Raw genomic sequence first — 12,505 nt, 5'->3', positions numbered from 1 at the left:
GATTTCTGATTTCAACTAATTTATACAAATACATTCTCTGTTGTTCTAAAAAGAAATTCTTTTTTTTTCCAGTGCCTCCAGAGAAAGTGAAAAAGGAGATCCTGTACATCTTAATTCCCAGTATAGCCACCCCTCTTGTCATTGCCTGCTTATTCTTCTTGATCTGCATGTGTCGCAACAAACAGAAGGAGTCTGCTGACAGTCCTACTCGCCGTCAACTCACTGCCTCGCCGAGTCAAGACATGGAGCTGCCTCTACTCACCCAGCACAAGCATCAGGTAAACCTCCATCGTTTTAGCTTTACTTAGCTTTAGCTTTACATCGTTTTAAAGCTAACTGAAGTTGCATTCAAAATCTGCATGTAATATTTATTTATTTTTTTAAGTCATGGCTCATTTGCAAAGTTTGGTCCCCATACTAAGACCGATGCATTTTTTAGAGATTAAGATTTTGAATGTATTGTGATGAATGTATTATGATGATAATTGTGCAAGTGCCAAATAAGATTTGTCATTACATCCAGTGTAACTGCACATTTTGCCTCTTCAATTGAGCACAAGCAGATTTGATGATGGCTTATTATCTTTAACTTTTAGGTGAAGCTACGAGAACTCAACCTGTCTGCTGTTCGATTCATGGAAGAGCTTGGCGAGGACCGTTTCGGAAAGGTCTACAAAGGTCACCTCTATGGTACAGCTCCAGGTGAACAGACCCAGGTGGTGGCTATAAAGACGGTCAAAGACAAGGACGAGGGTCCTCTACGGGAAGAATTCCGCCACGAGGCCACGCTCCGGTCGCGTCTTCAGCACCCCAACATCGTCTGCCTTTTGGGTGTGATAACGAAAGAACAGCCCATGAGCATGATCTTCAGCTACTCGGGCCAGGGTGACCTCCACGAGTTCCTGGTCATGCGATCCCCTCACTCGGACGTCGGCAGCTCTGATGACGACAAAACCGTCAAATCCACTCTGGAGCAGGCAGACTTCCTACACATCGTCACACAGATAGCAGCCGGAATGGAGTATCTTTCCAGTCACCACGTGGTACACAAGGATCTGGCTGCTCGCAACATCCTAGTCTGCGATAAACTCAACGTGAAGATCCTGGACCTTGGCTTGTTCAGAGAGGTGTACTCCGCAGACTACTACAAGCTGATGGGAACCAGTCCCTTACCAATCCGTTGGATGTCCCCTGAAGCAATACTGTACGGGAAGCTTTCCACCGACTCAGACATCTGGGCCTACGGCGTGGTGCTCTGGGAGATATTCAGCTATGGCCTCCAGCCGTACTGTGGCTATTCTAACCAGGATGTGATTGAGATGGTGCGCAACAGACAAGTCCTTTCCTGCCCAGATGACTGTCCAGCCTGGGTTTACACACTGATGCTAGAGTGCTGGAATGAGTTCCCCGCACGAAGGCCGCGATTCAAAGACATTCATGCCCGGTTGCGCTCCTGGGAGAGCTTATCCAACTACAACAGCTCGGCGCAGACCTCGGGAGCGAGCAACACCACTCAAACCAGCTCGCTCAGCACGAGCCCCGTCAGCAACATCAGCAATGCTCGCTACGTCAGTCCCAAAAAGTCTTCCCCGTTTCCCCAGCCTCAGTTTGTGTCCATGAAGGGCCAGATGCGCCCAATGGTGCCGCCCCAGCTCTACATCCCAGTCAATGGCTACCAGCCAATGCCTGCTTATCCGTACATGCAGAACTTCTACTCCATGCAGATCCCCATGCAGATGCCTCCACAGCAGCTGCACCCACAGATGGTGGCCAAGGCTGGATCGCACCACAGCGGCAGCGGCTCCACCAGCACTGGCTATGTGACCACAGCGCCCTCCAACGGATCCGGCACGGAGAAAGCGGCCCTTATGAATGAAGACCTGAAGACGACAGACAAGGATTTCTCTGATGGGGCCTCTCAATGTGGCCTGCACAACGAAGAGCTTTCTGTTCCAGAGACAGAGCTTCTGGGGGACAATGACAGCCCCCGGACAGAGGACAATGGAAACAACTTGGAAGCGTAGACAATCTTTTTGGTTTGAAGAGAAAAAATATTTTCCCAATTTTTTTCTCGGTTGTACAGGTTTAAAAAGTGAAGGGAAACCGGTGAATGACACGTGGACGAAGTCTTATTTATGGGTTTTAAAGGTTTATCCGCAGCCACTGATGGATGAACGCATCATATTGTTGGAGATATTTTTATAAGACAAGGTTTTTGTAGTCCGTGATGAAGAATCAAGCCTTCAGCCCTTCTGCTTTGGGGTCAGTGGCAGATATGATACAATGGAGGACATCTTGTTTGTTTGGTTGTTTTTTAATCAAGTTGCAAAGCTATTCAGAAGAATGCATGTTCTAACTGTTGCTGTGCAACATGAAACATCATTTCAAGCATTTTGGTGGGTACCATTCATTGATGTAACCACTTCACAGTTGGCAGTATCATTGAGAACAGGTTATTTTACTTAATTAACGGAGCCTTTAGGCTCCACAGGATTAAATGTATTTCTTGCTTGAGGGCTTTGATGTGCATGATGAAATCTCATCATGGATCATGATTATTGGACTGTTAAAGGCGTGGATGCTGACCCCTAGACATCTTTTATAAGTTGCTTTTATAAAACATTGAATTGCTATTGTAAAGATTTGTAATTTATGCCATTTCTCTTGAAGATTTGTAACTGGTTTGTAATGTTCTCATTTTGCCTCTAGTATTACTTCAAAGTCATACCAACTAGAAACTTGCTTTCTACACAGATGCTATTAACCAGCATTAGCCATATATTTTGTTCATCCAGGCACGTCGAGAATCCAATAAAGTAATACATAATATGATATTACTTGTGGAGTTTCCTCAACATCTAGAGAGTCAAAGCTACAATATATACATTGGAAAAGCATTTTGCTTTGATATTATAATTAGCATAATAAATCATGTATTTTATATGTGCTTTGTGAAAGTTTAAGTAACTGAGTGAGTGATGTGTGCTGGTTCATGTAAACCAATGACTGTAAAGTAGGTGTTCTTATCTCCCAAGAAAGGCGGGACCAAAATAATAACATATATATTCTCCACTTTTTTTGGTGGACGAGCTGCAAATAATTTCCCCTTGCACACTGAACCTGTTACCTTCGCAGTAGAACACACGCTTGCCTGCTGAGATGTCATCAGGTGCTTGTTGCTCCACGCAGGATGAGCTGGTTTGCATCAGCAGTGCACGGAATGCATGCCAGTTTCACGCGGTGCCAAGCCTGCGTGCAATCAGCGGGACGCGACGGAAAAGACAGTTCACGCCTGATGAGCAGAAAGACGGTAATTACTGGCTCAAGCGGACTCGTAATAACGAAGCTGCGAAGAGGTCTCGCCAGCGCAAGAGGATGGAAGAGCATCTTCTGGAGTCGCGCGCCGTCGAGCTTCAACGAGAGAATGACAAATTAAAGGCTGTGCTCTCTACAGTTCATCACAGCACTGCTCAAAATAGCCCATGCATGCATGCTGCTTTTGGGTTCCCCCTCGGACTGCCAAATGACGGTCATCTGCGCAGTTTACCCGTTCCTACAACTGTGTTACCACTGCGCAGTCTGCCTCATTGCCCATTTTCTGATTGCTGCGGATCAATGTGTCCTCAAACAAATAATTTTAGCTCGGTTTTCGATTTGGTATCATACCCTGTGCTGAAAAACGTTGCCACTTCTAATACTACGAAACCCCCGCGCATCAATTTATTGGACAGTTATCATCCAATGGGCAGGTACAGTCTTCTGAACACATGCGCCAGCGGAGCTTATCAGAGGAGTAGAAGTTTTGCGAATGGAAATGCCTCTGCTCAAACGATGCACGGGCTGCCGGACTATAGAAAGACTTTGGTAAACCGGTCTCGTGTTCCTCGCTGTTACAGAGCGTCGTCCTCTGAAATGGCACCGGATTGCGCGCGGCAGCCTGGACCGATCGGAGCCGCGCATGAAGGCGAAATGCAAGCAGACGCGGCAGAACTAACATGCCAACAACAAGCGACCACGCCGCCGGTTCTGCTTCCACACAAACTGCGCTACAAAGGTGGAAACGCAAGGTTTGCATCCGCGAGCTTTTCATTGTGATGGAAGCCACGCGAGACAGACCATGCGTCAATATTATCATACAGAGGTGTTACTGGCTGTCACAAAAAGATTGTCATTTTTATTGCATTTGTTTAATTGCTAAATCACTTACATTGCACTGTGAATCTTTAGTTGTGATACCTCTTAAATAAAAGGTATTGTTTCTGCACAAGTGAGTTATTTGTATATGTTGTGCTTTGAACCTTGCTGAACTTTTTTCTAGACTCTGTGAACATCATGCAGCTTTCAAAATGCATATATAATGATATGAGCGAAAAGTCGGTGTATTTGCTTCTTGGTATAAGCTTATGTTAAGTGTAGGCTGTATTTTAATAGAAAATCGTGCACTTGAACCCGGTTTCTTTTCCACAGGGTGGCGTCCTCGCACACTTCTTATTTAATGTAGGTCATCTTGAGCGCCACGTTGTGCAACTCCTGTAGTTTTAGGTTACATCACATCCACACCTGTTATATCATGACCATTAGACAGCCATAAATTACATTTCATAAGACACATCTATCAGACTAGTTTTAGTTTTGGGAAAAATCATACGGCGATCATTGAGCTGATGCTGAGAGAATCACAAATTTGAACTGACTTAATATTGCTGTGCGCGTGTCCTTTAAACGAGGTAATAATGCATTTATGTAAGCTTTTCTGCTGCAAACTTTCCCCTATTTCTTTGAATACCAGGTGGCTTCATTTATCTCAAACAGAAGATGTGCTGTTGGTAACGCATTTTTTGTGCATGCACGTCATTCAAATCAAATTAGACTGGTAATAGTTATAATAATCGCTATATAATTAGGGTTTATTCATTTCTATATTAAGACTACTACTACTACTACATACGACATCAATTATAATACACTGTACAGTCATGGTTAAATATATATTAATGTCATGTTTGACATGTAGAAATTTCTAGATATTCTGAAAGTTTCTAGATTTAGAAAAATCCAATGGCAGCATTTTTAAAATAATAAAAAAAAAAAACTTTTTTTTTTTTTTTAAAGGTAGCCGACAAGGTTTTCCTCAACTAACTACTGAACTATAGGACTCCCCACTATGTATTTTACTGTCCATATTTACAAAGTCGTTATTGCTTATGTGACACAGACTACTATTAATGAGGCGCGTTTCATTGGCTCAAATCGGACGATGCTGTGTTTTGATTGGTCGAGAGATGTGCCAGTCAATAGACGCTGCCAATGCTCTTCTGTAGTGACCTACTAACACAGATCCATGAGACAGCAGGCACTCCGGCAGGAAAACGCTCAGGAGAAACACATGTATCATTTCCAGATGGGTTTTTATTACTGCTGAGAACAATTCTGGTCGCTTTGAATGTTTTCATGCACGTTATTTATCCCGGACCTCTATATATTTGGACCTTTGCTTAAGAGGTAACTGCTTTCTTCTGTTCCCATGAGGCACACATGAACGGATAACGTTAGGGCTCTTTGGGGGTGTTTCAACCGGCAGCCGGTATAACAGATTAATACAGTTAAGGCAACTTTCAACGTGGTCTGTTTTCAATATGTGCGTCATATTTATTTTTCGCGCAACATCACATCAGTGCAGACATATTTTGTGTTTAACCTGAACGCTTATGGATTATAAATTATCATGCAGTAGCCTACCGCATATTATGATAACCTTTTTTGAAAATGACAACATAATATGGGCACTGGGAGACGGGGTGGCACAGTGACCCACTATTAATGTGGTTGCATGTATCAGGCTCTCGGTCCAATAGCTACATGTTAAATTTAGACCTTATGCAATTTAATATAGGCTAAATATTGAAATAATATATTACATAGATTTGTGGATTTTACGTTTTACACTCGTACTGAAATTTGTGACATGCATTTGCTTTAATACTAGGCTAAATGTTAATAAATAGTACAGAAAATTCCATTACTCTCCGAACGCTTGTTTGCATTTATTGTGTAACATTGATTATCTTACAGTCCTTGAACAATAACGGAAGCGGCGACACTTCTGACAAAAAAACACCGCAACAGCACGACATCAGACACCAGCTGTTGTTTCATACCCAGCGATAAATGTTCTTTATTCTGACTATCTATAATTTCATATATCGCTAAGGTCCCGAGTGTCTGTGTCGGGATGGGGTGAATGCATTAAAGGCCTATTAAATGTGTTTTTGTATGAGTGCACGTCTTTGCATTGGAGGTACTATTTTATACCACATTTTAAACCAGAATTAAGTGTAGTGTAACTTTATTATAACCATCTTTTTGTTAGGCTATTCCTTGGAAACGCAGCCATGGTTGAATCCAACAACCACAACGCTCACTCAAAATGCAATCTCTGTTCGACTTTATGAAATAATGTTATGCCATTAACCACTATAGTTGAAAGATGACAAGCCATTTTCATGTTGGTTTTCGAGCGCCCTTTTATTGACTGATTAGTCTCCGTCCAGCCACGTGTGATGATGCTGGCTGCGCGCATTCCTTTGTTCCCTGCGCTCTAGTCTGCGCCTGTACTGGAGCCTGTCTGTGTTTAACGTCTGTTAATAGTCTTATGATCGAAGTGACTACGGAAAGCTTTAGTTGAGGTTGATTTGCACGTTGAAGGTCAAGTCCGGTCCTCTTGTTTTTTTATGTAATCACGACCACATTATAAATGCTCCTTTGCATTAAAAGCGTGAGCTGTTGCAATACATTGAGCACGCAACCCGTGACATAATGGGGCAGAGCATAATTTGAAGATACTGTACGTTGTAATAGTCACGTTTCGACTTACGTGACGTCAGCATCTTGTAAAACTTTGTACATTTCCTGTCCGTCTTTTTAAAAATAGAAACACTGTGCACACTGTTACATCTCTCTGTTTGGTAACAAATATTTTTCCCTGATGATGATATTCAGGAAAATCACGTCCTGTGTGCTTTCTGTCGGCTGTTTATGATCAGAACTAGAGATGGCAGATCCGGAGACCGCGAATGAATCACTCTGATCTAATCGGTAAAACCGGTAAAGTCTCAAAAACATCTGAGATTGGCGATTCAGTTCACTGACACGTTTGCAGCGGTTTCTCACACAGCAATGGGATACTTTATAAGACGGGAAACTAAAAGACCCTGGATGAGAGGGAGATTTACATCAATATAGCTGGGTAGATGATTTACCAATTGTAGTGCGTTACTTATTACAGATTACATGATGAAAACTGTAGTTAGTAATGTAATCAAGGTTACTCATTTTAGGTGCTCCATTCTGGCTACTTTTTAGATTACTTTTTAAGATAACAATTAAACATACCATATCAATATAAAAAAAAAAACTAAGAGATATAAAAAAAAGGAAGAGATAGTATATGAAAATATATTACATTTTTGACATCAACGCCATAAGCACATTAAACATTACATTAGTGAGTTGATAAAAAGTTAAGAATTAAATAACAAAAATGGAACGAAAAATAATTGAAACACGAACACTTGCATGCCAATGAACATAAAAAAACTATGCTGTTAAATTATTTATTAACTTAGAGAAAATAAAGTAAATTTTGGCTGGTAAAAATGGGTTTGGGAATCCCTGCATTATATGAACAAACATTAATAAACATGAAAACAGCAATGACATTGAAAACCCAAAGTTTTTCTGTCCAGACTTCCAGCATCAAGTTACTGAACGTCACAGTATATTATGACGACATTGTTTCACAGCTATCACCAGTGTTTAGTCACTTGCATAATTATTTATTTCATACATGGTCTCTAATTGCTTGCATCTTCCTCAAATTCAGAATCATGGTTTGCCAATTTATTTACACATTTGCGGTATGACACATAGTAGGATTTTTAGTTAGGAAAGAGAATAATTAAATTCTGAATGTACTGTCCTTGTGTGAATAATATGTAATCATTAATCCATAAAAATGTAACTGTTATATGATTATGAACATTTTAAAATGTACTGTACTCTGATTACAAGTATTTAATGGTTGGAATCTGATTACGTGATCCACCCAGCACTGCATACAATCCAATGTAGGTAGCAAAACTTGCAAACGTCTTCTGTAGTTTGTGAGCGATAAAGCAGCTCTCTATTTATGTCCATAACAGTATAAACATAACAAAAAAAAGAGTATCAAAATATAGGCACACTTATTTTAATTGGGGTCTCTAATCTGTCTCTGTTTTTATCTCACCAGAATCCTTAATATTCTCTGGAACGGACTTCACAAAAAGGACACGCATGACTTCTATAGCACTTGGTCTACAATGAGATGTTAACTTAAAACCAGAGTCAACTAATGAGCTTACGCAGTCTTGATGATGACCACATTGTGTAATATGCAAGCCATTAAGAAGGAGCCCTCATGCACTGGGCCCTACGGTGGAGATGATGCCTTAGTGCTGGCAGTGGCTTTGCAAGGAACAGACAGGGACATGATTAACCACAAGCTGTCCACCATGCCCTTTAAGACCAAGTCTACCAACTATCGCAGAAAACGTGAGTTCATACCAGATGAGAAGAAAGACAACCTGTATTGGGAAAGAAGGCGCAAGAACAATGAAGCAGCCAAACGTTCACGAGAAAAGCGCAGACTCAATGATATGGTTCTAGAGAACAAGCTTATGGCCCTCGGGGAAGAGAACGCATCACTGAAAGCCGAGCTTCTGACGCTTAAACTCAGGTTTGGTTTAGTGAGCTCAGCAGCTTACGCTCAGGAGGTTCAGAAGATTTCCAGTTCAACTGCTGCACTTTACCAGGACTTTATCCCACCCAGTGCCACCAAGGATTCCTACCCAAGTGAGCTCGAGCCAGCGCGTTTAACCAGCAGCCACATATCAGTCATCAAGCACTCACCTCACAGCGCCTTGTCCGATGGATCCGACTCAAGTATGGTGGCCCAGGAGAGCCCACTTATAAATATATCCCGAACCCCTGACAGCATCAAACAAGAACCCCTGGAACCCGGCAGATACGCCAAAGACGGGGTTAGTCCATATGAACTTTACAGGAACTACCTTAGTAGCCATTTCCCTGGGAGCTACTCCCAGCCATCGCCGTACTTGCAAATCACCAGATCATCCAGCAATTCGCCTCGAACATCTGACGGTGATGACGGGGCCGTAAGCAAGTCCTCAGATGGAGAGGACGAACAGCAGGTCCCGAAGGGTCCGGCTCCACCCAGAGCCGATTCACAGAGTGTGATCGTGTCAACCCTCAAAGTGCCAGATGCCAGTGCCTCAGCTTTGCCCCACAAGTTGAGGATCAAAGCCCGGGCCATCCAGATCAAAGTGGAGGCCATTGATCCCGATTATGAATCATCTGGCAAGTCCTCCTTTCCCATTGACATGTCGGCGAGTCGATGCTACCAAATGAGTCCATACGTTACACCCGAGTACATTCAGTCATCTCTTAGCCCGATGTCCTTCCAGATGATCGATGTTCAGGACTGGAGTCAAAAGGCAAAGGAATGGCACAAAGATCACCAGGAGGATCACCGGCACTGTCCAGACTCACCGACCGCTATGTCTAACAAACTCATCGCTGACCTTAAAAACGACTCGAATGCAAGCTCCGAATCTGAGAACTTGTTCTTGAAACAGGGCATTGCTGATCTGTCGGCAGAAGTGGCCTCCTTGAAAAGACTGATTACAAAACAGCAGGGGTCTGTTATTGAGTCAACCAAAAGCACTACTGAAATTGATTCATTATGAAAACGATGCTTCTGAAACTAAATTCCCTCTATTTGCACAACGCCTGTTTTCCACTGTGTTCGCTACTGCACTGTGCAGCTCTTGTGGTGTCAAAGAGCTGCACTTCATTGAGAAGAATGGTATTTTGTGCACTTACTGTTGTAGTTTGGCGTGTCTTCTTGATGACTCCATTTGTAGCCCAAAAAATTGGTCTACTGTTAACGTTAACTTCTCAAAATTTATTGTACATTGTATGTTTCCTTTTGTTTACAATAAATGCAAGCACTGGAACACTTATTTTCCTCTTTCTCACTCGGTTAGCAAAGTATATCAGCTTTGTTCAAACATTTATGAAAAAATTTGCTGAGGAAACTCCCTGAACGTGTCACACTTTGCCAACTATATATACAATATACAGATATATTCTTTATGATTCTGATTGCTCAGTAATGCATTATGTAAGTGAGCAAAAACACTTACTGAATAAGATCACATAACACCTCATAAGAACCATAATCTTAATAAAAAAATACATATTTGTGGTTATAACTTTTAAAAGTGTGATTTACAAAACACAATGAACACATTGTATATACTTATGCCATAAAGGATTATAGTTCTCATAGTTATATTATAAGACTTATGTCTTGAAGGTTTAAGATTTACACAATAACTTAATTTACTATAAAGTTACAAATACAAAGCCGCCTTGGAAACATCCAAAAGGCTTTATAATGTGGTTATACGATTTATAAAGTGGTCTTTGTCTGCTTTAAGTGAATACATTTGAACTATTATACATTATGCATATATTATAATGCATTTTTTCATAAATGTTTTCGGTTGCATTGATCCAAACCATGATTTTCCTTGCTGTAGGTGAACCTATAACCGGGAACACATGATAGGTAAAAATTGATAGCCTGAATGCACTGTAAGTCGCTTTGGATAAAAGCGTCTGCTAAATGCATAAATGTAATTTAATTTAATTTTAATTTAACCTATAACATTCTCTGGTCAGTGTAACCTCGTTAAACGTATTTGCTCCCTTTTTATCCTCTCCATAATGAGCAAACCTTTAAACTTTGCATACTTTATTCCCAACATTGTGTAGGTAACTATGAATGTTCCTGAGGAATCATGAATCAAAACGCTAGATTTTCCTCTCTTGTAAGTCGTTTTGGATAAAAGCGCCTGCTAAATGATTAATGCTAAATGTCAGCAGCAAATGGCGCACAGGTCTTAATGAATGAAGCATATAAATTGTAGACGATATATATTTTACCTAAGGATCTGCATGCTGAAGTTGTTCTCATCCCGCCGCGGGAGACAGCGCGATCACGTGACCTGAAGAACGCGCACGCGCAGAGTTGAAAGCCAAGGAAAGCTGAAGCATGGCGGCTCCGACGTTCAGTCGATCACAGAGTTTGTTTATCGGATTCTTGGACGTGTCCCTGCTGCTTCTCTCAGAACGCCCCGTTATTTAACAGTTTCAGTGCCCTGTCATGCAAGAAAGTGTCAGTCATTTGCCTTTCATAAATACCTGAGTTTAGGATTTCAACAGCACTTGCCCTGACATAACATACTTTTTAATAAATGTTCCTAACTTTTTATAGAGAGCGAGAGTTTCTTGTCACTTCCACAGTCTGTTATAGTTGTCACTGATTATGATTTTTAAATAACGTGTTCCTGCAATTTGTTAATTATTTATTGTAGTGTACCTGTTCTTGTGTTTTTTGGGACTGTTGTTTTGGGGATTAATTGCCCTCAATCTAAAAATGCCATCAGCAAAAATCTTGTTACAATGGTGAGTATTGTTTCAATTGTCAAAATGTAATAGTTAAACCCTATTGACTACTACATTAGTTGATTACCTAATACTTTTTTTTTAAACTGTCCATAAGTTTTGTGACATCTCTTTTAATTAACAAGAGTTGTTTAGATATACTTTAGAATTGTCCGTATGCTCTAAAAATAAAAAAATGTTTTGATGCAAAAAAAAAAAAACTGTAAAGATGTGAATTTGCATCCATTTTTTGAGTTATGACTACTAATGAAATGGTTCAACCATGAAACAACTTCAAAGGAGCTACATTTTTTCCATAAACACATTTTTAATTGATTCATTAAATAATATGTTTCCATTCAGATAGCACATGTTAAATGTTAATCTGCTTTATAGCCACCAACAGCCTAAACCAGAAACACTACTCTCCAGCAGAATGATAACCACAAAAACGTCAGCATAACAGAAATGCTTTTAAATGTCAAGCATTAAACACTAACAGGTCTTCCCCTTTACTAAAAACATTTCAACATGTATTGTCCAGTCTGATGCAAAGCATGCTGACATATACTATCCAATTTCATATTTACTTAAATATAAAATTGGATAGTGGATGTCAGCATGCTTTGCTGACACACACAAATTAATATTTAATATCTGATATTTATACATTAACACCATGATTAGAATTTCATACACAGTCATATTTTGCTTTTCATCATTGTGTAATTGTAAAATGTAAAACCAGTAGCAGAGATGAAAATGAACAAACTGGTAATGTATTTTACATCCTATTAGCTTCTTATTATTTGTCCATTATTTTAGCCAATGGTAGCCCTTCTCATTAGAGATCACCTCAGCTGTTTAAAAACAAACAAAAAGCTGACTACAAACTTGAAAAATGTGGGTATATGTATTTAATCCAGTTTTGGAT

At 40.5% G+C, this 12,505-nt stretch overlaps 2 protein-coding genes across 3 annotated transcripts in view; both read left to right on the top strand.

Annotated features, from left to right (window-relative positions):
• The window catches only part of LOC132132867 (tyrosine-protein kinase transmembrane receptor ROR2-like), a 79,951-nt gene extending 77,485 nt beyond the window's left edge, over nt 1–2,466 (top strand). For both annotated transcript variants that reach the window (XM_059545405.1, XM_059545404.1), the window contains exons 8-9: nt 73–278; nt 597–2,466. In XM_059545405.1, the coding sequence (XP_059401388.1) occupies nt 73–278; nt 597–2,024 (1,634 nt within the window). In that variant the 3' untranslated portion in view covers nt 2,025–2,466. The remainder of the gene's footprint in view (nt 1–72; nt 279–596) is intronic.
• A 2,865-nt stretch (nt 2,467–5,331) lies between these two features.
• On the top strand, nt 5,332–10,076 carry nfil3 (nuclear factor, interleukin 3 regulated). The gene is made up of 2 exons (XM_059544553.1): nt 5,332–5,502; nt 8,291–10,076. The coding sequence occupies exon 2, from the start codon at nt 8,412–8,414 to the stop codon at nt 9,804–9,806; it is 1,395 nt and encodes a 464-aa protein (XP_059400536.1). The 5' UTR covers nt 5,332–5,502; nt 8,291–8,411; the 3' UTR covers nt 9,807–10,076.
• The last annotated feature ends 2,429 nt before the right edge of the window (nt 10,077–12,505 follow it).

The sequence above is a fragment of the Carassius carassius genome, chromosome 49, assembly GCF_963082965.1.
Source record: "Carassius carassius chromosome 49, fCarCar2.1, whole genome shotgun sequence".
NCBI classification, from domain to species: Eukaryota; Metazoa; Chordata; class Actinopteri; order Cypriniformes; family Cyprinidae; genus Carassius; species Carassius carassius.
Note: the sequence above shows the minus strand (reverse complement) of the source record. Positions and strands in the feature narration are given on the sequence as shown.